At 47.0% G+C, this 25,804-nt stretch overlaps 2 protein-coding genes across 4 annotated transcripts in view; one reads left to right on the plus strand and one right to left on the minus strand.

Annotated features, from left to right (window-relative positions):
- LAMC2 (laminin subunit gamma 2) overlaps positions 1–9,870 on the plus strand; it is a 54,261-nt gene extending 44,391 nt beyond the window's left edge. Inside the window, exons 16-23 of the mRNA XM_045516643.2 lie at positions 201–350; positions 876–1,020; positions 1,872–2,021; positions 2,560–2,674; positions 3,622–3,821; positions 6,167–6,325; positions 6,419–6,518; positions 9,137–9,870. Of these exons, the coding sequence (XP_045372599.2) occupies positions 201–350; positions 876–1,020; positions 1,872–2,021; positions 2,560–2,674; positions 3,622–3,821; positions 6,167–6,325; positions 6,419–6,518; positions 9,137–9,390 (1,273 nt within the window). The 3' untranslated portion in view covers positions 9,391–9,870. The remainder of the gene's footprint in view (positions 1–200; positions 351–875; positions 1,021–1,871; positions 2,022–2,559; positions 2,675–3,621; positions 3,822–6,166; positions 6,326–6,418; positions 6,519–9,136) is intronic.
- A 3,923-nt stretch (positions 9,871–13,793) lies between these two features.
- The window catches only part of NMNAT2 (nicotinamide nucleotide adenylyltransferase 2), a 145,575-nt gene continuing 133,564 nt past the window's right edge, over positions 13,794–25,804 (minus strand). Inside the window, exons 8-10 of one of the 3 annotated variants that reach the window (XM_045516644.2) lie at positions 21,723–21,824; positions 21,513–21,580; positions 13,794–18,113 (exon numbers count right to left, since the gene is read on the minus strand). In XM_045516644.2, coding sequence (XP_045372600.1) covers positions 18,011–18,113; positions 21,513–21,580; positions 21,723–21,824 — 273 coding nt within the window. In that variant the 3' untranslated portion in view covers positions 13,794–18,010. The remainder of the gene's footprint in view (positions 18,114–21,512; positions 21,581–21,722; positions 21,825–25,804) is intronic. The other 2 variants (XM_010954949.3, XM_010954948.3) reach the window with 2 other exon arrangements.

The following is a 25,804-nucleotide window of genomic DNA, read 5'->3' on the forward strand; positions in this document are numbered from 1 at the left end:
ATGTCTACGACACGAGGCTCCTTCTCCAGAGCATCTTCTGCGTCTTGGTAGTTCCTCTAATTCCATCTAATCGGGTGTCAGTTCCGTTTGGTTTTTCTAGTCAAACCAGTTCCCTTACTCCTCTCCCTTCATTTAAGTAGAAGTCCTAAAGGAAGCCCTCTGGTATGAAAACTCAAATTCTTTGTTTTTAATCCTTTCAGCCACGTTGAGTCAGCCAATAACATGGAGCAACTGGCAAGGGAAACCGAGGACTATTCCAAGCAGGCGCTGTCCTTGGTGCGCAAGGCTCTCAGCGAAGGAGGCGGCAGCGGCAGCCTGGAGGGCTCCGTGGTGCAAGGGCTTGTGGGAAAGTACGTTTCGACAGGTCCTCCCACGGACCAATAATCCACCGCCTCGCAGGGTACAGGGTAAACTGCGACCAGGGGTGCTGCGTTTAAAATATACCCATAAAGAGAGAGATGAGAGAATGAGAGTGTTACTTTGGAGAAAAGCAGATGCCTGTAAGGCTGGAAGAGAAGGTTGATTAATCTAAGTAAAGTCTGTGTTTTGATGGAGGGATTGCATCCTTGAAGATAGGGTCACCCTCGGTGGTGCCTGAGGGATGTGAGGACGCCCATCGGATGGCCTGGAGGATGTAACCCTAACACAGTCGTGCTGTCAAGAGCTGGGGGACTTGGGTTGCATTTTTCCGACCCAGCCTGTATAAAACTCTAAGGTTCATGTTGTGAAGGTGGAGAGGGACACATCTCTGACACCTGTGCTCAACTGGTTCTTGCAATAATCCCAACGACATGCTTTTAAAACAACAAGATGAATTTTTGCTTTTAACAGAAAAGAGCAAATGCTCAACGTCCTCTTTGTTCATTCCCCTGCAGGCTGGAGAAAACCAAGTCTCTGGCCCAGCAGTTGCTGAGCGAGGCCACTCAAGCTGACCTTGAAGCAGACAGGTCTTACCAGCATAGTCTCCACCTCCTCAGTGCCGCGTCTCAGCTTCAAGGGGCCAACGACCAGTCCTTTGAGGTGAGGGCATCTGGCCTTTGCGCTGATGTGCAGAGGAAGGACCGCCATGCTTTCTCCTCTGGGGGTTCCGCTGTGTTGTCCAAGCATTCAGTTTTTTCTCTTCCTTTAGATTAGGAAGAGTATTTATCCTTCTCATTATCCATTTCCTTGTTCTTAAACCCAATCTCAGTCCCTGAAAAGTCCTTGGCTCACATCCTGAACCTATTAGTGGATAAAGGTTTTCTATCTCTTCCCTAGTCCTGGGGACCATTGAAGCCCGAGGAAAATTATATATATATGGGGGCTGGAAGTAGTTAGGTTTATTTATCTAATTTTTAAATTTTTAATGGAGGTACTGGGGATTGAACCCAGGGCCTCAGGCATGCTAAGCATGCACTCTACCACTTAAGCTATACCCTGCCCCCCTCTGGAAATTGTTATAAATAAAAATTTATATTTACATTTGGTTCCAACCTATAGCACATCTCTGTGCACAGCCACTCAGAAAGCTTCTGTTTTTCTCAGAAGGTTTGCATTTTTTCTGTCATCAATTCCTTTAACTATTGCAAACTTACTAGATTAAGATTCAGCTTTCTACATATGGCAGAAAGCACTGATGATTCCCTCAAATGTTTGTAATATGTTTTCATGTGTGTATAAGCTAATTCATAAAATAATGATAAAAACCAGACACAAACCTTGTGTGACGCTTGGGGGCCCTGCTGCCCGGCTTTCGTGAGGACAGTTGCTTTGTTTCTGTTAGACTTGGGGCCTGGATTGTTGTTTTTGAACAATGATGTCAGGTCCTAAGAAGGCTGATGTGGCCACTGGTGAGCAGAAAGTCAGGCTCATTCACTTTTTGGGGCTCATAGGTAGAAGTGAAGAGGATCAGACAAAAAGCAGAGTCTCTCTCAAGCCTGGTGACCAAGCGTATGGATGAGTTCAAGCGTGTGCAAAGCAACCTGGGAAGCTGGGAGGAAGAAACCCAGAAGCTCTTACAGAATGGGAAGAACGGGAGACAGGTACCCTGTGTTAATTTTTCAATCAACGAACATGTGTTGGATGCCTCCCCTGTGAATAAATGCAGTGAGGAGAACCGTCGAAAACTCTCTTAAGGTCGCGGCACTGCTGCTTATAGAGGAAGTAACTGAGATACAGAGACCCTAATGTAACTGGCTCAGCTCCACCCACGGAGTCAGCCCTCAAATCTAGGACTAGGACTCAGGCCTCCTGGGTCCAGTTTTGGTCTAGCTCTGTCCCCTAGCTTGGCTTCAGGAAGTGTCTAGAGTTTAAAATTAGGATTTGTAAAAGTGTGCTTGTCCCTGATAGTGAGCCAGAGTTTTAGACTGCTCTGTGTGTGGGATCCCTTTGGGTCACTGGGTTACAAAGTTCTGTCCCAGGTTGTGGAGGGGTTTGCCACCGCATCCCCAGACTCCTCAGTGAATCGCGGCCCTCTGTCGGCATGGAGCGCAACATGACAGAGTGGCTGTGCTGGCAGGAGGGCACTTCCGAGGTGTGTGTTGCGTTTGCTCTAATCTTGTTCTGCCTGCCTAATTGCAGAAATCAGATCAGCTGCTTTCCCGTGCCAACCTTGCTAAAAGCAGAGCCCAGGAAGCGCTGAGCATGGGCAATGCCACTTTTTATGAAGTTGAAAACATCTTAAAGAATCTCAGAGGTGAGCATTTCATGGCTCAGGTCATTTGAGTATTTTAAAGATATAAGTATGAACTTTGGTTCATTTTGAATCCTCACAGACCTCTCCAAGTGACAGACACATGGAGGTATTAATAGACAATAAATCTCTTCCTGAAGAAAATCATTTTATTAATATTTGATGTAGTAGAAAGAATTGAACCAGGTGTCAGAAGCCTTGGGTTCTGATCTCTGCTGAACCACAAGACCAGGCTGAGCTGGCTGTGTGACCAGAGGCAAGTCACATAGCCTTTCCAGACCCTAATCTCCCTCTTTAAAGGGAGAAATTTGAACTAAATGTCTCTAAGGTCCCTCACAGACCCAACACCCCATTACTATATAGATATTTCTTTTTTATTTCCTTTCTTCTCTCTCTCTCTTTTTTTTTTTGGTGTAGTCTGGCTGGTTCCCATACAGAACCAGCGAGGTTGCTTTGTGGTGATGGTGCAGGGAGCTTTATTCTAGCATCTAGATTCCAGGAAATTTGGGTTTGTGCCTTGCACAGATTTGGTTGAAGTTTCAAGCTTCTTCACTAAAGAGCAAAAAAGAAACCTGAAGTCCTGGGCTTTGCTTCGCAGAAAGTCCCTCTCCACCTGTCCTGCCCAGTCCTCGTGCGCGGCCTTCGGCAGCTTAGGGTTTAAGGCTCCGGCTTGAAACTTCGGGCTTCAAAGAGTCCACCTGCTTCTGAGTCACTTTGCGGTTCACTTTTGCAATAGTGGGGGCCCTGGGCAGGCTGACCGTTGACTGTCGTCTCCTTTAAGATGCTTTCTCCCCGATGAGAAGGAGTGATGGCCACAACCTCCCACACTCTTACCCCCAGGCAGTATGAACACCCTTTCTGTAATTTTTCTGCAAAACCTCGGCCCCTTTCATCTCCGCTTGTAAATTAATCTGCATCTTTATGGCAGTGTTTTCTTATCTTCGTTTCAGAGTTTGACCTGCAGGTTGAAGACAGAAAAGCAGAAGCCGAAGAGGCCATGAAGAGACTCTCCTATATTAGCCAGAAGGTTGCAGACGCCAGCGACAAGACCAAGCAAGCAGAAACAGCCCTGGGCGGGGCTGCGGCCGATGCCCAGAGGGCAGAGAAGGCTGCCGGGGAGGCCCTGGAGATCAGCGGCAAGATAGAGCAGGTAAAGAGAGATGGAGGCGCAGGCTGGCAGGAGCAGCTCCACGCTCAAGGGTCACGCTGGAGGAGCGAGCGCATCGTGCCCACTGTGCCCCGAGGGCTCAGAGTCCTGCTGTGGCCCCAGACCTACTTGGCTGTCCCTTCTGTGGGTTGATTCACAGGGCTGTCCTTAACTCAGTGCTAAAGCCCACCCCCTCCCCTGCCCCCACCACCACGTTCAGCTCCTTTTTTGGACAACACCACGGGAAGAAGCATCCAAGACTGTTTTTTATAGACTGCTGTATTAGTTCCCTAGGGCTGCTATCACAAAGCACTGCAAACTGGGTGGCTTAAAACAACAGAAATTTATTCCCTGAACAGTTCTGGTGGCTAGAAGCCTGAAATCAAGGTGTCAGCAGAGCCATGCTCCCTCCGAGACTCTGGGCAACTTCCTTGCCTCTTCTTAGCTTCCGGGGGTGGCCCTCAATCCTTAGCATTCCTTGGTTTGCAGAGTCTTCACTGCCTCTGTCATCACATGCAGCTCTTCCTCCTGGGTGTCTCCAGCGCTTCTCATAAGGACACTAGCCACGCTGGATTTGGGGCCCCCTCTACTCCAGTATGACGTGCCTTACCTAATTACGTCTGCAACAGCCCTGTTTCCAGATTAGGTCACGTTCTGAGGTGCTGGGGCTTAGAACATCAACATATCTTTTGGGCCAGACACAATTCAGTCTATACCAACTATACCAGTGTTTTTTTTTTTAATTGAAGTGTAGTCAGTTTACATTGTTGTGTCAATTTCTGGTGTACAGCACAGTAGTTCAGTCATACATGTACACACATAGATTCATCTTCATATTCTTTTTCATTGTAGGTGACTATATGATATCTTATTCTTATGATATTGAATATAGTTCCCTGTGCTCTACAGTAGAAACTTGTTGTTTATCTATTTTATATATGGCAGTTAGTATCTGCAAATCTCAAACTCCCAATTTATCACTTCCCACCCTCTTTCCCCGCCCATAACCATAGTTTGTTTTCTATGTCTGTGAGTCTGATTCTGTTTTGTAAATAAGTACATTTGTCTTTTTTTTAGATTCTACATATAAGTGATCTCATATGGTATTTTTCTTTCTCTTTCTGGCTTTCTTCGCTTAGAATGACAATCTCCAGGTCCATCCATGTTGCTGCAACTGGAATTATTTTATTCTTTTTTATGGCCGAGTAGTATTTCATTGTATAAATATACCACAACTTCTTTATCCAGCCATCCATCGATGGACATTTAGGCTGTTTCCATGCCTTGGCTATTGTAAATAGCGCTGCTGTGAACATTGGGTGCATGTGTCTTTTTGAATTAAAGTCCCCTCTGGATACATGCCCAGGGGTAGGATTGCTGGGTCATGTGTATTGCAGCATTATGATTCAAGGTTTTGAAATTCTGCAGTTCTCGATCCCTTGTCCCCATGTCCTGTGTCTTAGATCCACTTACTCATTGACCTCTTACCCTCCGCTCTGTGCCAGCGCTGTGCTTGGGGCTGGGGATATGCACATGGGAAAGACTCAGCCCTTTTTTTCAAGGAACATTCAGTGTCATGGGCAGGGACAGTCTAGGAACATTTCCAACCCATATGTTAAAGGCTACTGTGGAAGAAATGCTTCCCAACTGGAAAAGAGCTTTGTAGATCTTATTTAAGCACAGCTTCTAGAAAGCTTAAGCAACTCTAGAAAACTCAGCAGAAACTCTTGGTATCTAGATGGTGTGGGCTCAGTCTTGAACCACTTAGTAACTTCCAGAAATAACCTCAAATCTTAGGTCCCTTGAGGGTAGACACCAGTTTCATGTGCTTCTCTTTATATGGCTTCTGGCACAGAGACACCTGCAACTTGATGCTAAATCCTAGCTTATTGGTACAGATATTGGTAAGATTTGTCCAGATAAAAACAAAAGTCAAAGCTGTAGCACATTCATTCTCCGCAACCCAGACTTAACTGTCCTAGGGAGTTAAGCCATTCAAAAGACAGTGACAACAAAGAAACATGACAGAGAATGAGGTGAGTTTCTCGCCCTCTGGGTTTCCCGACTGGCTCCTATTTCGGTCTCCATGTGGTGAGACTGACCTCAGAGGGGAGCAGTGTCTGACCGAGGACACTCCTAGTCCCTAGGGCCGTACCCGAGGTTAACCTGCTTGAGGCAGAGCTTGGGGAAGGGTGTGTCGTGTCCCCAAGTCTGACTCTCTCATTGTTCATCTAAATGACTCCATCAGAGCCTGGCTGCAGCTGTATTTTTTCTGCCGTTGTCTTTGGGATGTTTTTGTGTCTCATTCCTCTCTCTCCTTCCGTCCCTGGCTCTTTTCCTTCTCCCAGGAGATCGGGGGTCTGAACTTGGAAGCCAATGTGACAGCAGATGGAGCCTTGGCCATGGAGAAGGGACTGGCCACTCTGAAGAGTGAGATGAGGGATGTAGAAGGAGAACTAGCAAGGAAGGAGCAGGAGTTCGACATGGACATGGACGCGGTGCAGATGGTGGGTTCCCCTTGCTCTCTGCGGGAGGCCCCTTTGAACTTGCCGGTACGGGAACACCCGTTCAGGGTGGGTTTGTGTGTATCTTTTCCTCAGGTAATTACAGAAGCCCAGAGAGTTGATAACAGAGCCAAGAATGCTGGAGTTACCATCCAAGACACGCTCAACACATTGGACGGCATCCTACACCTGATAGGTATGCGGGCTCTCCGCAGCCTTCCAGCCCCACGTTCCAGGGCTTCTCCCCGGAAGCCTAACTAGACCTGGCCCTGTTGAGTGGGAGTCTCAACTTCCCTTACGAGTGTCAGGAAATTGGCTTTGTTTCCAGGCCCAGATACTTCAGGCAGGACTTTACATTTTCTGGGCTCCGTTTTACCGTCTCTAAGATGGGTCACTGAGCACCTATTGCCCTTAGAGGTAAAAGTCTTTAGGTCAAAAATTTGGGTGTATTTTGGGAAGGTGTATTGAGGCTCAGAGAGGTTAATGATGTCCCGAAGATCACACAGCAAGTTGTGGAGGCAGGATTCGAACTTCACAGCCAAAGAGAAGACTGGCCAGTTTGCAGCCCTGCTAAGGATTCTGACCTTGATCCTGAGAATCTGGTGGAGAGTGTTAAGCAGAGGAATAATATCATTGCTGTATATTTAGGAAAGACCACTAGGACGGCTGAGTCAGGGAGAGGTTGAAGGCAGGTTAGGCAAAAGGCAGGTGAGATCATTTAGGGGACAGTGGCGGTGGCCGAGGGGAGAGGTGAGGGCGCCTGCTCTGAGGCTGTGGGAGGGGTCGGGGGGAAGATTCTTCCAGTCTGCGAGGTCAGGATCACTTGCTGATTCTGCTGGTTTTCCCTCCCCAAACCACATTATACCTTGATGCAACCAGTTATGGAAGCTTGGTAGATGACCCAGAAGAAATGTCCAGGTGTTTGGTCCACAGGACAGTGCAAACATTTAGGGATAAAATAGATTTGCTGGCACTATGTGACAGCAGCTCAGGCTTCCTCCCAGAGTCCCTCCAAAAGGAAAACTGATTTGAATTAAAATTCTGTGTTTAGACAGAACCGGTGTCAGACCCGCCGTCGGCCGGTTTTATCAAGCTTGGACTGTGGCGGATGGGGAACCAGGGACTCGGTCAGAGAGTCCAGCGACGTTCAGGAAAAGGCTTGGTTCTACTTTTCCAGTTCAATTGAATGACTTTGAAACCTGATTTTTCGGTAGAGTGTCACCATTGCCCTGAGAGACCAATATTGCCTGAGTCGTTATCCTGGTGGGTCGGCATTGTGATGCACTGAGCCCCAAAGACTAAAATACCCTCTAAGGTTTAAACACACATACACACACATACACACACACACACACACACACACACACGAAAAGCAACTTCCCCAGTTGAGAATTTAGCAGCTTTGCTTAGTGTTCTGGAAACGGTAATGAAACTAACAGGGCCTTTAAAGAGCAAACGAGACAGTGGGGACACGCTCGAGCATGTACTGCTGTCGGTCACTATGCCAGGTTTTCCGTGGTGTAAGATCATTTAAGTCTTTTAAAGGTCTCATGAGGTGGGTTTTACTGTTCTCATTATTTTATTTCACAGAGGAGTAAACTGAAGCTTCAGGGAGTTTAATACTGTCCCACAGATCACATAGTAGTTGGTGGAGGCAGGATTCAAACCGAGGTCTCTCACTCCAATGTACCTGCTGTTTTTGAGAAGCTCAGGCTGCCTCCCCAAGGACATTTTGTCCCCAAGCCTGCTTAACTTTCCCTGAATGTCGTAGGACCTTAAAATCTGGAATTCTCCCCTGCAACCAGGCTGATCCATTGGATCAACATTTTTATTACAGAGCTGTTTTTTGCTCTCTTGAGTTCTAGAACAGTAACTGTTTCCTCTCTCTAGGTGTAATAAACTTCCCCAATCAAATGCCATCACTGCACCTGACCTTGAGTTTGAAGTCACTAAGCTCCACTCAAACGTATTCCACCCAAGTGGGTCTGGCCAGGTGCACTTCATGCTGACGCTCGTTTCAGATCATTTATGGATAAAAACATACCTGAACACACGTGACCACATTTCGTATTGGAAATAAACTCATATCTAGCCGGTTTCCCACTGTTTCAGGCCAGAATGAAGTCTTGCACCATTTCCTGACAGCTGGAATTCATCCCCCAAATAGCAAAGCACACCTTGGCTTCCCCGAACCCTGGAGCCCAGCCAGTTTCTAAAGTCTTCTAACAGAAGACAGCAAGCTGTTCCCTAAGGGTGGTTCGGAAAGTGTAATTTGGAGTTGGTTCTGATCTTAGGGATGAGCTGCCATGGGCAGACACCTTGGGCAGTATTCAGTCCCCTGTGGCCTTCAGTCTTCATCTTGTCAGAGCAGGAGCTGTTGACCCTAATATGACAAGAAAACTCCGAGCTTCATATGGCATAACTCCAGAGCCCAGAGGCTTAAACTGGACTGTTTAAAACCCAGTAACTAGGCTGGTGCACTCAGAATTTTTTCTAGATTATTTCTTATTTAAAATAAGCTTTTTATGTAATAACCTTTAATGAAAAAAACATGAAAACAAATATATGTATGTATATGCATGACTGGGACATTGTGCTGCACACCAGAGACTGACACATTGTAATTGACTGTAGTTCAATTAAAAAAAATAATAAAATTTAAAAAATAAATAAGCCTTTTAAATGTATGGCATACTATTTGCACCTGGGCAGGTAGAAACAGAAATTAGTTAAGGGTATAAAGGGCCCGCATGTGTTCAAGGAGATGTAACCACAGCTTTTTTCTGTTAACTCCTTTCGTGGTCCCTAAAACAGACCAGCCTGGCAGTGTGGATGAAGAAAGGCTGATCTCGTTGGAGCAGAAGCTTTTCCGAGCCAAGACGCAGATCGACAGCCAGCTGCGGCCCTTGATGTCCGAGCTGGAGGAGAGGGCACGTCGGCAGAGGGGCCACCTCCGCTCGCTGGAGACCAGCATAGATGGGATCCTGGCTGATGTGAGAAACCTGGAGAACATTAAGGACAACCTGCCCCCAGGCTGCTACAACACCCAGGCTCTCGAGCAGCACTGAGGCTGCCTTGGAGAGTCCTCGACCGAGGTTCTCGGGACATAGACCTCGGCTCACACGGGTGGGGCGGGATGGGGACATCTGAACACGCTGAATGCGCGTGCTCAGGCCAACTGAACCTGGTCCTATCCTGGAGACCTTGGCCAGATAGATGTCTTATTGTACCAGTGTGATGCTATTTGCTTCCTGATGCGGGGCAATGGGGCAAATATCATTGGCTACGAGACTCATCAAGGGCCTGGACACCAGAAGGTAGACTGGATGGAAGGACAAACTGCAGGGGCGGATGTCTGCCTCAGAACAGTCATCAGCTGAGTCCCGGCATACGGACAAGAGCTGCTGGGTTATCGGCAGCTCATTCTTTGAGTAATGTGACCAAAGGAAACTTTTTTTGGCTTTGCCCACGCATCAGATTCTTCCTATTGTCAGAACAGAGAGTGAATTCCAGTCCTACTGTGGCCAGTAAAATGCTATTGCCTCATAGTGTCCGATGTGTTCTTTTTGATAAGAGTGCCTCCCACTTACCGGCCGGTGCATAAACACGTACGTACTCCACTGTCAAGCTGGAAGAAGCTAGCAGTGACGGAGCGAGGAGCTGGAAGGCTGGCTCGCTTGGAGTGGTGGTACCTTGCCACCTTTGGGTTCTCTGGGCCTGAGAGTGACAGCCCTTCCCTGATGCTGCCGAGCAACTTAGAGACTACATTTTTGTTAAAGCATTTCCTGCCAGCAAAGTAAACATTGAGAAAGTATTTACTTTTGGGTTTCAAAGTGATGGCAAATGTAGCTTGGATATTGAAAGAGATGCAATTATCCAGAAGATCAGTCCTAATTCCAACCCACGTTTCAAACCCTAGAAATTATATGCCTTTATGTGTTTTTTCTCTCTCTTCCTCTAGCAGACAATGTTCCTACTCATACCTGAGCTGGGTAGAATCCATCCTTTTATCCTTCCATCCGTCCATCCTTACAACATATGTTTATTGAGTTCCTATTGTGTGCCCGGGGCTGGGGTACAGTGGGGTGACATCGTCTCTGCCCTCATAGGGTTGTCTAAGTGAGGAAGACAAACCATAAAAAAGAATTTTAACTCACAAATCCTGTTCATCACAAGTGTTGTTTATTGCAATCACCCCTTGGTTTGCAACCTCTTTTCCTCAATAGAACATATGTTGCAAGACATTTCCATGGGGACACTTGGATGTTTTGGCAAATAGCTGAGGTGGCTCTGGGTTGTACACACTTCTTTGCATTCCAGCTGTCACTCTGCCCCTTTCCACAACTGATTGCAACAGATTGTTGAGTCATAACACCAGTGGGGATTTCTGGAAAAACCAGAGGCACATCCAACCTCGGCTCAGAAGATTTCGGTACTGCCTCACCTCTGTATTTCCTTGGCTTTTCATGGACGTGTTTTTAAATAAAGAACAGCTCTTAGATGGTGGCCAGTTTCTAATTTGTTAAACTCGAAGCTTAAGGTGGAGTTACCAAAGCAGTGGAAATAAAAAACGCTTCAGAAAGAGCACTGAGCTCTCGAATTAGCATCTTCAACACCTTTTCCTGAGCATCTTGTTTTGTCCTTTTCAACCATGCGGGCACTTCATGAGATTTAATGGATGTGGTCTCCTAAGCAAAAAGAAGGATTTATTTCTGGAGCAACTAGAGCAGGGTGGGGGTTATAATGAACATTTTTGTCTTTTTCCTTCATCAGCTATAAAATGAAGGTAGACTCAATGGTCTGAGGTACAGTGTCATGCTTTTTAAGAAACTAAAATTTAATTGAGATCCTGAATTGGCCATCTACCCAAGCGGCTGGGGAAAGGATTCTGCTCCTGTCTACATGGACCTCCCAATTTCTGACACCTTTGATCACTTTGCTTTACCTTCACTGAAAGTGAATTTTTAATCCTGCCTTAGAACACTCATTCCTGTATCCTACAGATTCGATTAGATTAGCTGCTGTATCACACAGACCTAAAAATGTGTGTAACTCATTCATGGCAGACTTTTTTTTTCCTTGCTCTCATAAGAGATTGGATGGGGAGAAGGTTGGCAGGCTGGCCCTCCACAGTCATCCAGGGACCTTGTCGTTTACAACAGCGACCTCTATGGTGGCCCTAGCAATCATCTCCATCCCAGTGGAAGGAAAAGAGCCACAGAAGAAGGAGGCGCATGGAAGGCTGGCGTGGGCCAGGCCTGGGGGGGCCGCACCTCACGTTCTCTCACACCTCGTGGTCCAGACCCGCATCTGGTCAGAGATGACCCCATCTACCTTGCAGAGGGTCTGGGAAACATAGTGCTTGGGAGGAGGCCACTTCTCAGTGATGGTTCTGTACTATGAGAGGGCAGAGGGCATCACTAGTGCCTGGCTGTCTGTCCCCGCCAAGTGTAGGATGAGGCAGTACATCTTCCAGGGAACTTGGTGGCGAATCCCATCGGTTAATAACCGAGAAACACACAACGATGAAAGGATTCCTCAGTGGGATAGATTGATAAGAAAGTCCTAAGAATGTCTTCCCTGACAAATGGGAGATGACCCTGAGTAGAGATGGGAAAAGGGGAAGTGACCCATGCGACTCCCTTGATACAGAAATGCTTCCCTCATTTCTGAGGACGTGGCAGATTGTCCCTAAGAGAGTAGGGACCTGCGGCTTAGAAATCACCTACCCAGGAGGGCAGCGTATCGCTCAGTGGCCGAGCGCGTGCCTAGCACACACGAGGTCCTGGGTTCAATCCCTAGTACCTCCATTAAAACAATAAATAAATAAGTCAAACTAATTACCACCCCCCACAAAAACAGTAAAAAGTGAAAAATAAAATAGACATTAAAAAAAAAAAAAAAAAAGAAAGAACCTACCCGGGAGTTAGACTCTATTACCAGCCTTGACCCGACGCTGCCGGGTAAAGGGCACTGCCCTTCTCGTCTCTCATCAGTGTTTATGATTTGCAGTGAAAACTCTCCTGTGCTTCTCTGAGAGTTTTCTGACTAATTGTGCCACGGGTAGGCTGCCACACATTTCTTCTACTTTGACTCATGGGGATTTCTCTTTGGAGAGGCAGGTAGAAGTAAAACCGCCCGTAACTTCATAGCAGGTGTATTTCTGATCTTACCCCAGGATGTGGTTTCTTTTCAGGACTCCTGGGAGGCTGGACAAAAGGCTAAGAAGATGCTCAGTAATGTCCGATGTTTGGAACAAGTCTCAAGGACCAGGAATATGTTTATCCAGTCTTTTAAAAAATGCTTTGCATGGGCATGGCAATGTTACAGGTTCTTGCTGTGGTTCAAGTTTCCCACCTGAAAGCAAAGAGTAGATTTTTTTTCGCTCTGCTTTCTTTACACTATGGGCTACACGGAACTTTCCAGGAAGTTCCAAGATCTGAAGCTTACTCATGGGTCATAAGGGAAAAAATGCGTATGTACATGTATGTCAACTCATGTTTAGAGTATATATTTTATAAATTAGCGTAAGTAAGCAAAATAAACCAATGTTTATACCCAGTTTTAAACAAGATCTAATCATTACGTAGTCTCAAGACAGAGGGGAAAAAAGTGTTTAGCTTTGTGACCAAAACAGCAAACATAAATACAAGCCACCGATTTATAAGCCATGTTGAGCACCAGCGTGATACGCCACCAAACCCACATGGATACACACAAAGTTGACTAATCTCTGTCTTGAGGAAAAAGATACTAAGAATCAAAATGACTTAAAAAAAAAAACAAAAAAACACAACCAATCTAACAAACAAGGAGCTGAGCCTTAAATGAGCTGGCTGAATGGGAAACTCGTCATTTTACCTTCTGAATCATGACTGATACTGGCTGATGGCGATCACTATTTAGACTTAAACCCATACGTAACGTATGTCCCAACTGAAAATGAAATGGAACTGATGCTCACAGCACGATTGAACAATGAAGTTACTCATTTTTTAAAATTTTGTTTTGTTTTGCAGGGGGAGGTAATTAGGTTTTTATTTTTTAATTTTAAACGGAGGGACTGAGGATTGAACCCAAGACCTTGTGTGTCCTAAGCATGCGCTCTACCACTCAGCTACACCCTCCCCCACCTTTTTCATTTTTTGCTTGTTTGCCTTGCCAAACAAAACCAGCTGTGAGTTTAACAATTTCTGTCTTCCTTGAGATTCTTTTATGTCAAAAAGTAAGTTATTCAGGTTTCTATTTTTCACAAATATATTTTTAATTCGCAAAGAACTCATTTCATTAAGGATCCAAAGCTAGCTAATGCTGGACCACACAGATTAGGTACAACCTAAAATTTATTTTTTTAAAAAAACTGAGAAACTTAGGTACAATTGACAAATCTGTTAAATATTCTTCCCTGCTCAGGACCCTTGGGTTTGGGTGTAGCTGCTTCCATATTACACATATGACGTCAGCTAAACCAGGCAGACAAACTGCTCTAAAAACATTCTTACAGCTGTTGGTGCCTGCCAAGTCAGACTGTGAAGAAAAAGGGATTAATGCTGCAACTCACAGACAAGACTCTAGACCAGGACACAAGACTCTAGTAGCTTCATCTTGTTTATTAACATGATTGAAACATTTTGCCGATAAAACTTTTGCCTGTGACTATCCTAGCAACAAAATTTTACTCAAAATATTTCACTGTGAGGTGGTGTTGCAACTCGAATGTAGTTTTTATTACTGTGTTGACTTCCATAAAGCAAATCTTAAAATGGCAGATTCAATGACCAAAAAGTGATTGAAAAGAGCTTCCGCCTCCCCATGCCAATCCTTGAGCCTGCTTGGATCCAGCTGAGGTCTGGGCCCCGGACTTAGACTGAAGGAGGAAGGAAAGAGGGTAACTCCTGCCTAACTGACCGGTACAGGCAAATCGGACATTCCAAACCGACACAGCACAGAAGCCACGCGAAGACGAGGAGTGGATCAGGTGAAATGGACAGCGCGCATCCGTCCTCTTTCCCGCGATGTCATCCCCAGGGTGCCTGGACTGGATGAGTTACAAAATCGACCCCTGTTTCCATCCTTCCCCTCTCACCTGCCCGCCATCCTGCCTTAGCTTTGGGAGAGACCCCGAGCTTTTCATAGTCTACTGATTTATTTTTGATGAATAAAATATAATAACATGCTTCTCTCTCTTGGTCTGCTGAAGTGTGTGCGTGTGGATATGCGTGCGTTTCTCAGTTTGGGAGTGTGGATTTGGGCTAGTAAAATACAAGTCATTTCTCCCTGTATTTCTCTACCTTTTTGCTGTAGTTGGTTTACGGAGCCTCACTTTTTACTTAATTAGAACAGTGAGTTCTTTTATTCTTTCTGAGAAGCTGGAGCACGAGACTAGAATGTTGGGGAAAGGTTGGCCAAGCTGGGTCAGGAAGAACAGCGTCTCTGAAAGCTCTAGTTCTGGGGTTCAGGCACTTCAGTAAGAGACTTTCCTCCCCTGTTCCCACGTACATTCAAGGAGAATGAAAGCAAGAAGGCTGCCTGGGGTTGGGGAGGGGCTTAGGGAGGGGGGAGACGTAAGAGGTTCCAGCTAGCAGCTCAAACCCCACCCCCTCCCACTCCCCGGGGCCATTCCTTGAGGAGAGAGTCATTGACACAAAGGGTCTCCCTCTGGCCCGTTCTTACACATATCAGCCACTTTCATAAAAGTGGGAGGGAGTTTTTTTATTGGTAGCAGGAAATGAGGCTCTGACCCATCTTGAAGTAATCATTCTAGCCCATGCCTTTCTCATAACCTCTGAGCCCTCAGGCTGACCTTTGTAGGAAGGGGCAGGACCACAGAGTGGAAGTCAGGCCATCCTGGGGCACTACTTCAAACTCTGAGTCATCTTTCTGCTGTTGGCCTTGGCTGGGTCACTGCCACCGTGTCCCGCCCTGGACTGAGAGAGGGACTCTGACTGTCCCCTAGCAAACGAAGAATGGAGCAGGGCAGGGAATGGACAATTCTACCCAAAAGGGGATTCGCTTTTCCTTGTATTAAAGAGAAGGTATTTTAACACAATGCTTGTAATTCATCAGGATAAGATCTGCCCCATTTCATTCCTTGAAATCTACTTCTCTGCGCCTGCTCTTTACCTTAGCCCAGCCCACTCTCCCTTCCAACCCGCCTTTCGCCCCCACACTGAATGCCAGAGCCAGCCCGTTCCTCCCAGGGGCTGTGGACTAGACAGGGCTTGACCACAGAGCCCAGCAGAGTCCGAGTGGACTGAAGAGACAAAAGACATCTGGTCTTTCTCAGATCTGCTCACTCGGATCTTCAGAGTAAACGCTACCCACAAACTCCATAGCCTTGAAAACGTGTGTTCCCCAGGGAGCCAGCTCCCTGTTTCCATTTGTTTCATTTCCTGGCTTATGACTGTCTTGCCTAGACAAAGGCTCGTTCTTCTGTCTTTCTCTGCAGCACTAGTGTCATCTTGAGTACCTTCTGGGTCTTTGCTTTCCACAAAGCAGTCCTTTCTTGGATTCAGAGGGTCACCTTCTGGGATTTCTCCAAGTTGTTGAGATCTCTAGCTGTTGATGTCTCAGGGAAACCTAGCGACAGCCTTCCTCACCACCACATCCTCCCCCAGGACTGGCAAGCACAATTCCATATGCAGGGAGCATCTGGGACAGACATAATTTAAGAGAAAGATGCCAGGTAAAGGCTGAAAATCATGTGTCACCTGGTCAGTGTCATGGGGAACAAAGGGTGTGATGACCTGAAGGTGAGGGAAACATTATCCTTTTGCCAGCCTTTATATCTGCTGTGTGACTTTGGACCAGTCATTTAATTCAGTGGCTCTCGGCTTCCTCATCTTTAAAAGAAATGTGGGATCAATTAATCTCTAAAAGTTTTTTTTCAGTTTTTAATTCCATGATCCTTAGCCAAACACTGAGACCCAAGAATAGGATCTTACTTTTGTCCTTTCGAGATGATTTTCACAATCCAAGAGGAATAACCCCCACCCCCCACCCCAATGCTACTCTTCCGTTGAGTTTAGTGTCTTTTCTTGGAGGCCACTGAAGGATGCTACAGAGGTGAAATGTGTGGCGAAGAGCATCGTCCCTGGTGTCAGATCCCACCTGACCCCTCCTGGGCCATAGCTGGGACTAGATTTTGATAAATTAGCTTACTGTTCAGGGACCATTCCTCAAAAACCCCGAAACCCAAGAGCCAGAGACTGGATGAGAGACACAGGGCACAAGAGAGTAATTTCCTTTTGGTTTTCCAAGCAGGACACGAATGAGGTCTGAATGACTAGGACAGAGTCTGTCAAAACTATTTGCAAGGCAGCAGAGGAAGGTAGAAAAGTGGGAAGAAAAGCTGTGAAAGAGTTTAGTGGCTCTTGAAACTCCCCCGAGATCTCTGTTCTGTGAACCCACGTCCCTGCCGGGCGGAATTCCTCAGGCAATGACTGTGGCTGCTGGGCTCAGAAACAAGGCTGAGGCATGGCTTCTCGAGAAGGAACTGACCTCAGGCAGCGCCTGCGTTTCCAGAGCTAGAGTGGGTGAGAACCACCGGTTTGCATCAGGGAAACAAACTGCTTTCTCTTAGGTCATCCTGGACTTGCATTATGACAGAGACATTTCCCAGCCAAACAGGCCATAAATCATCCCAATTAGCAAAGATCTCTAGGACTGAGTGAATTCCTAGCGTGTTTTATCTCAGAGAGGACTGCATCATTGGGATTTTGTGTTGCCTATGTGATTCTTCTCAGAGGCAGGAATGTGGCTAAGTGTGGCCTCCAAGGGCTTCCATGGTGATCTGAAGGTCCCTTGGAAATGCCTGGGCTGGCAGGGAACCCACACTCTGCCATCAGTCACAGCCCAAGTAAGTAACTCTACAGATGCCACCAAGAAACGGGAATGGGCTGGCTCTGCGTGATCACGCCCAGAGCATCAGGAAAAATGGCCTTCTGAAACTAAGGAAATGGACTCAAACTCTCCTGGGAATTCCTACTGTCCCCAGACTTGCAGCCCATGTTTCAGAACATGGAAGCCTCAATCTTGACCCCAAACTGCTGTGCGGGTGTTGGGGGTGGGGTGGATGGTTGGGGGGCATCGGGAGAGCGGAGGTGGCTCAGCCTCGCCCACTGGGCCTACCCCTCCCACACTTTCCGGGAGCTGAGGCTGGCTGCGGTCTCCTAGCAGAAGGCAAGGAACACCACGGGAATGCATCAAGACTGCAGACATAAAGAACCACGGACACGGATTTGATCCAAGTTCTATGAGGAGTGAACAATGACAACAAAAAGCAAAAAGAAAGAAAAGAAAAGAAAAGAAAAGAAAAGAAAGAAAGAAAGTTAGCCCTTTGTGGCAAAGGGCACGCCGGGAGGGCGCGGGCCAGAGCCGCCTCCCGGGAGCATGCTGGGAGACGGACGCCAGCACCACCTCCGCGGACCGCACTCCCCGCCCGCCCCTCCCCCACCCCACGCGGAGCCCGGAGGGAAGTCTGTCCGAGGATGACTGCGGAGTAGGGTATGCCGTGGTTCTCTGCAGGCGCCCCACACTGTGGGGGCTTGAGTCAGCAAGTGGGGAGAACAGTCAAGAGGAGGAGATGGAGGCAGGAGGGAGACGGGGGCCGACGACGGAGGCTGGAGGGGCCCGTGTGTTGGCGGAGGACCAGGCGAGAGTGGAGCGGCGCGGAGCGCCCCGTGGCTGCTAGCCCGAGGCGTTGATGTACAGCTGGCTCTTGAGAATGTAGTCGATGACCGGCTGGGACAGGTAATCCACGACGTGGCCGTCCCCGTGCTGCAGGGCCAGCCTGGGCGAGAAGAGACGGTGATCAGACGCCACCCCTTCCCGGAGCAGGGCAGGAGCATCGAAGGGCGAAGGGTCCGCCCAACGCCCAGTTACCAGTCTGCGCTTAGGCTGCGTACATGGCATCTCCGCCCGGAAAAGCCCTTTTGCCCCCAGGATCCTCCCCCAGCCTAGTAGCTCCATTTCATCCTGGCTTTGCCACTTCTCCCTAACTGAGGAGCCTTGGACAAGTCGTGTCAGCCCGTCTATTTTTCCGTTTTCTCCTCTGTAAAATGGGGGCAATATTTGGGCCAACCTCAGTTATTAAAATGATGACATGAGTCATTACACAGAGCACTCAGAAAAGCCCAAGCAGGCAGTAGACTTGTATTTATATAATACTTAGATTTAAATATAAGTATTAGCTGTTCTTTTTTTTTTTACTTCTTTGTGTTTCTCTGCACCGTGGTCTCACAAAAATGAGTTTCATCATTGACCACTTCCTTTCCTTCCTTTGGAAACCCTGATGCCTTCTCTTTTTCTCACAAGCCTTGGTCCGGGGAAGGCTGGCACTACCAGCGACTGAAGGGCTCTGGTCATGCACTTTGGTTTCTGCACAGTTTTGCTCCAGTCTTCGTCTGGCTGCTTCCCATTTTTTTTTTTTTTTTTCCCCTGTGCAACACATGTATTTACTCCTGTGCTTATTCATTCAATTGATACTTATTTTCATGTTCTGTTTCATTATAGATCACTGCAAGGTACTGAATATAGCTCCCTGTGCTCTACAGTAGAAACTTGGTGTTTATCTATTTTATATATAGTAGTCAGTACCTGCAAATCTCAAACTTCCAATTTATCCCCTGCCACCCCTCCCCTTCCTGGTAATCATAAATTTGTTTTCTATGTCTGTGTCTGTCTGTTTCTGTTTTGTAAATAAGTTCATTTGCCTTTTTTTAGATTTCACATATAAGTGGTATCATATGGTATTTTTCTTTCTCTTTCTGGCTTTCTTCGCTTAGAATGACAATGTCTAGGTCTATCCATGTTGCTGTAAATGGCATTATTTTATTCTTTTTTATGGCTGACTAGTATTCTATTGTATAAATATACCACATCTTTATCCAGTCATCTGTCGATGGACATTTAGGTTATTTCCATGTCTCGGATATTGTATATAGTGCTGCTATGAACATTGGGGTGCATGTATCTTTTCAAATTAAAGTTCCCTCTGGATATATGCCCAGAAGTAGGATTGCAGGATCATAGGGTAAGTCTATTTTTAGTCTTTTGAGCAATCTCCATACTGTTTTCCACAGTGGCTGCACCAAACTGCATTCCCACCAGCAGTGTAGGAGGGTTCCCTTTTCTCCACAGCCTCTCCAGCATTTGTCATTTGTGGACTTTTGAATGATGGCCATTCTGACTGGTGTGAGGTGATAACTCATTGTAGTTTTAATTTGCATGTCTCTGATAATGAGCGATGCTGAGCATTTTTTCATGTGCCTATTGGCCATTTGCATGTATTCACTGGAGAACTGCTTGTTTAGGTCTTCTGCCCATTTTTGGATTGGGTTGTTTGTTTTTCTTATTAAGGTGTATTAGCTGTTTTATATATTCTGGAAATTAAGCTTTTGTCAGGTCTCCTCTTTTGCAAATATTTTCTCCCATTCTGTAGGCTGTCTGTTTGTTTTGTTTATGGTTTCCTTTGTTGTGCAAAAGCTTGTAAGTTTAATTAGGTTCCGTTTGTTTATTTTTGCTTTTATCTCTATTGCCTGGGTAGACTGCCCTAGGAGAGCATTGCTGAGATGTATGTCAGAGGATGTTTTGCCTATGTTTTCTTCTAGGGGACCTATCGTGTCTTGCCGTACATTTCTCTGTGCTTCCCATTCTCATGCACATGATGGTCTTGGGATGTCAGGCCCCAGGGAGCTGTTTGTATGAACTCATATACTCCTCCAAACAGCAAGATTCTAAAAGGCGTCTGTGCACACCTTGCATTGTGAGATCTCCCCAGAGGCTGGCTCACTGCCTTTTCAATGTGTACAGCGTCCTGATCTCTCAGCAAACTAGGTCCCTAAGTGCCTCCCTGCCCAGCTGACAGGGAGGCTTCTTGAAAAAATGGTTCTGTATCCGTGGTTTCCTAATGCCAACCCCAACTTCATGAGAATCACCCAGGAACCAGATCCTTCGGCCCAAACCCCGGAAATTCTGATGCGGTGGGGCCGAACAGGGCACAGGGATTTGTGATGCTGTGTACATTTTCATGGTAGTTGTATTGTGCGGCCATGTCTGGAGCCACGGCCTTCCCCCCACCCCTCACCGGCCATTGTCACTGGGTTTCCCTCTCGCCTCACAGTTAATGCTGCCATTTCAAGTGTCTATGTAATCACCTTCCTGGGAAGCAGTCCTGTGGACTTTTTAAAATCCTGGGCTCATTTGATTTCTCTGAAACGTGCGACACAGATGACAATGCTCTGCATTTTTGTCCCCTCTCCTGCCTTGGTTCTAGGGCCACCTCTGCCGGTGCTTTCTGAGTGCTCCTTAGCCTTCTTTTAAATGTTAATACATTTCAAATCCTCCCCATATTCGTCTTCTCTTTGCATTGACTCTCCCTCTGACTCAGCTACATCCCCAACTTTCATTTAAACTTACGTGGTCTTGCCTCTTAGTTTCACTGCACTTCCAGACCTCTGTACCCCATGTAGCTTACCATTCCACTGGACATTTGCACTTGGGGGCTGTGATGGAGACCGTTAACTGGTCCCAAGCAATGATTCTCTCTTTCTTCTGTTTAGTAGAACCTTCCAAGTTTTAGATGGACAGTTGGCTGCCAAGCTATAAAGTCTGCTCCCAGCCTCACAGGCCATGGACTGAGACTGAGACGGTGGGATGAAGGGGAAGTGACACGTGCAACTTTGGGTCACCTTCTGAAGGACACAGATCCTTGCCCTTTCCCACTGGCTAAGAGGAACAGCCACCGTAGCAGCTGTGGACCCAGAGAGGGAGGCTGCACTTTGAAAAGGCTGGGGACTCAATCTCTTTTGACTTCAGTAAACAGGGAATAAACATTTCTTTTATTTAAAACTCTGACTGCCGGGGGTCTTTTTGTTATGACAACTTGACCTAAACCCTTACTAATACAATACTCATGGAAGCTAGTCTAGTCTAGTTTGGACTCTAGCTTGGACTCTAATTTGAGTCCAAACTAAAAACATCCTCTTCCCTCCTCAAACCAGCTAAAATTAGCCAATGGCCTGTGCCCCTTGTAAAAGTAAATGACTGGGGACAAATAAATGAAGTCCAAAAAGAAGGCTGAATACTAGGGCAGCAGGTGTTGGCCAATCTAAGGTCAGCTTGGACTGAGTTGTACGGAAACTTGTAGGCCAGCTTGACCGAGGTCTCTCTGGCCGTTTGTCAAACGTACCTGCTCTTGGTTGAGCTGACAACAGACATGGGATGGTTGATGTCATCCTTCACCACCATGATGTTGTTCTGGGGACAGAGCAGAGAGGGCAGGTTGCCAGCGCCTCACACTGAACCCCCTTGTGCCCTCACTCCCCTGGCCCCCGGTGTCCGGCCTCTCAGGGAAGGGCCGCATCGCATCACTACACCAGCAGGGAGATGGAGGACTCACTTTGTATTTGCGGAGTATTGAGGAGTGGTTCATGATTCTGTCTGTGTCAGCTGCGTCCCGGGGCACCACCACGATCCCAAAGTCCCCAACGATTACTTCCATCTGAAGAAACAGAGAGAGAGAGAGAAGGAGGCCCTTGGTGAGATCCTGACACCAAACCCGTGCCAAGCAACTACTTAGCAGGGTGGAGCTAGCTTCCATTGGAACCCCAAGCCTTAGTCCCAAACTTGTCTTTTTATCCCCATCAAGTCAGCTCCTTCAAGTAACAACCTGTAACAGTGTTCATGGAATGAGTGGAAACTTCACCTGGCACATAGAAGACACTTAATAAATACCTCTGGACTGAATTAATAAATGTGCTCCTGCGTGTTTGGGCAAGATCTCGCCATTTCCTGCAGCTCCTGTTGAGCTCATAATGCTGAAGAGAGCATGACACATGGTCCTTACCTGGTAAATACCCTCTTGGGTGACACAGAGCTGCCCAGCAAGTAGACCCCACCCCCAGCTGGTCTACTGAGAGGGGCTGGAACCTACCTGGGCTCAGCCACGGCAGAGCCGCGGTGGGACTTGGGGCAGCGAAGAGCAGGGAAGGACTTGGAAAGCAACAGCGTGTGCACAGGCAGTGACGGGGGAGGATTACTATGGGGTCACTTCTGAAATCAGACTCTGATAGACATTTGCTACCATCATGAGAAAGGAAACTTTCTCATTAAAAAAGCTTTTTTTTTTCCCTGATTACAGACATAACATAAGCTTGGGAAACTCAGGGGGAAAAAAAAAGAAAGAAAGAAGGAAAGAAAGAAAGGAAAGAAGGAAGAAAGGAAAGAAGAAAGGAAGGAAGGTAGGAAGGAAGGAAGGAAGGAAGGAAGGAAGGAAGGAAGGAAGGAAGGAAGGAAGGAAGGAAGAAATCACAACCACACAATCCAGATAATCACTGTTACCATCTCAGTATTTCTGTCCAGGGTTCTCTTCTCTACAAGTAAGTGTGTGTGTCCACAATTGGATTGAATTGCAAAATTCATCATCGTACCTACATATTTTTTTCACTTAGCATTATATTGCGAGTATTTTCTCAAACTGTTAAAAAAAAATACGGGAAAATACATTTTGACAATCTGTATATTTCACTGCCCGCCTGCACTGCGACATATCATGATATATTAAACCAAAGTCGTATTATAGAGCGTGTACAGCTACTTCTGATTTTTTGCAGTTCTAACAACACTTTGTTGAAGATCTCTATACATAAATCTTTTACCACATCTCTGGGTTATTTCCTTAGGATAGGAAGTAAAATAATTGGATGAAAGGATATGACCTGGACATACTTCAAGCTCTTGAGACGTATCACCAAGCTGCTTTCTGGAAAGTTGTGCCAATTTTTATGTTCAAAGAGCCTGAGAGTTATGACATCTAATAGACTTGTGCCTAGTCTGGGCATATTACTGTTTAGATCTTGCCAATTAAGGATCCCAGAGGGAGGGAGAAGATGGGGAAAGGCAGGCTGCTCCTGAGCAGTGCAGCTCATTGAGCAAGACATGCTCTAGGGGCAAAAAAACCAAACAAACCGGTTTTTCCTAATAATTCTCCAAACAAGTGCCACAAAAACAGACATTATGGAGCACTATGGCCGTGTCTTCCCTATCAGAGGATTTCTGTCCCGGCAGAATCCCACTTCTAAGTCCGATTCACTGATTGTGTGTGTGCGCACGTGAGTGCCCTTGGCTATTTCCACCTGCCTTTACCCTGCTTCTCCCATTGCTTACACCTGGAGCTAGAGCTGCAGTGAAACACTGGCTGAAGCTGCCCTAGGAAGGAAGTTGTGGAGAGAAATTAAGAGCTGGGTGTACAGTATCAGAGCCCCCACTGGATCACACCATTTGGAAGATACAGAACATTACACAACACGCTGCATTTATCGGTGGCATTCAGATCCCATAAGCTGGCCCCAGGTCTCTGTCCTATAAATCAGGAACATTAGGGAGAGGCAGGGCAGAGAGCTGGAGGTAGACCCACCTCCTCCTGCCACAGAATTTAGAACGTTGCGCTGGGACTCACCACTTAGGTGATCGAAGACACTGGTGCTCAAACTTGGCTGCACATCGTGCGGCTCCCTTGTGGAGCTTAAAAAAAAAAAAACCCAAAGCCCAGCTCAGACCCAAGATCAATTAGATAAGAGTCCCTGGGAATGGGGCCCAGGCATCAATATTTTGTTTTTATTCCCTAGGTTTTAATTCCAGTGTGCAGCCAAGTTTGAGAGCCAGTGATCTAAGTACTGAATTAAAACTCCAGGGGGACTGTTAGGATGGCACAAGAGACAGAAAAGAGAAGGCAGGAGAGGAGAGAAGAGGAGAGAAGAGGAGGGAAGGGAAATGCAGGGGATGGGAGGAAAGGGAGGAGAATCTATCTGAGCAGGTGGACATGGAGGTTCGTCAACTGTCTGGCTGTGCAGATGTTTCAGAACCCTGCTGTCAACTGCATAACGTAAGATGTGAATTCAATTGGATCCTGAGGATTTGATGGATGTTTCATATATGATGTGTGAAATAATGGGGCCATTTAAAGTGAGCGTTCTAGTTTAAAGCATGAAAGGAATGACTCAGAATGGCGGGAGCCCTCACGGGGGGGACGGCCCAGTGGGCCACATCAGAGCACCTGCTGCTTTCTACTCAAGAGCTATGACCTGAGCGGCCAGTCAGTGACAGTGCGGGCTGCTCCGTGGGTGGCAGGCAGAGGGACACCTCGCTGTTGGAGACAGATTCCTTTCCCAGAAACAGGTGGCAGACTTGCCGCCTGGGAAGCATGGATGGGGAGAAGGAGACAGGTCCACGAGACAAGACACACAGCTTTACCACATCCAGCTGGCATCTCTGCAGGGGTTTGGACCAGCGACAGCTGACCTTTTCTGCTCCTTTGACCGGACCTGAGGGTATGGGCTTGATTTTTCTCCTGGAAGGTGTTCGTGTGGGTGTGTGTTTGGGGTGGGGGTGGTGCCAGGTGCTAGAGTTGGTGAGGTGTGCCCTCAGTCCCATAGGCACCCATCTCCCTCCAGGGGCTTAGCTGTCCTGCCCACCTGCACCCCCATTCTCTGCCTCCTGTCTTCACCTGGCCTCCAGGATCCACCCTCCCCTGATCGCCCTCCCACCTCGCTGGCTGCTCTTCTGCGGGCTCCTTGCGCTGGTTCCTTCTCAGCTCCCAGTTTTGAATGACTGGAGTCCCCCCGGCCTCAGTCCCTGGACCTCTTGTCTTTTCTCTGTATATCTACCTTTAAGGATTTCATTCCATTTCAGGGCTTGAAAGACACACAAAAGGCTCCCAAATTTATTATCTCCAGCATAGACTTCTCTCCTGAACTCATACATCCTAGTGACCTTTCCAACATGCCCACTTGGATGAGATATCTCAAACCTAATACGTCCACAATCCCCTGAACCCTCCAACATCCATCAGTCAATCCCCTCTGACATCAATCAATCCCCTCTACCGCCCCTCCGCCCCCGCCACACACACCAAGATGCTTTTCCCGTAGTCTCCTACAGTTCTCATTTCAGTGAATGGAAATTCTCTCCAACTGCTCAGGCCAAAGCCTTGGCATCTTCCTTGATTCATCCCTTTCTCTCATATCCCACATCTAATCCATGCAGCAACCCAATCAACTTGGTCTTCAAAACAAATCCAAGAACCTCTCATTTCTCACTATTTCCATCACTTCTACCTGGTCTAAGCCTCCTTTGGTAGGTTAAGTAATGGCCCCCTCCCCAAACATCCAGGTTCCTAATCCCTGGAACCTACTGAATGTTACCTTACGTGGCAAAAGAGACTTTGCAGATGTGATCACACTACGAATCTTGAGGTTATCCTGGATGATGGAGGTGGGCCCTAATGTAGTAACTCGTGTCCTTACAAAAAGAAGGCGGAGGGAGATTTAACACAGGAGAGAGAAGGTGGTGCGAAGATGTGGCAGAGAGGACGCTACATTGTTGGCCTTGAAGGTGGAAGAAGGAGCTGAGGAATGAGACAAATGCAGCTCTCAAAGAAAGGCAAAGCCCAGGAGACAGATTCTCCCCAGACCCTCTGAAGGG

This window comes from Camelus bactrianus, chromosome 21 (genome assembly GCF_048773025.1).
Source record: "Camelus bactrianus isolate YW-2024 breed Bactrian camel chromosome 21, ASM4877302v1, whole genome shotgun sequence".
In the NCBI taxonomy this organism is placed as follows: domain Eukaryota; kingdom Metazoa; phylum Chordata; class Mammalia; order Artiodactyla; family Camelidae; genus Camelus; species Camelus bactrianus.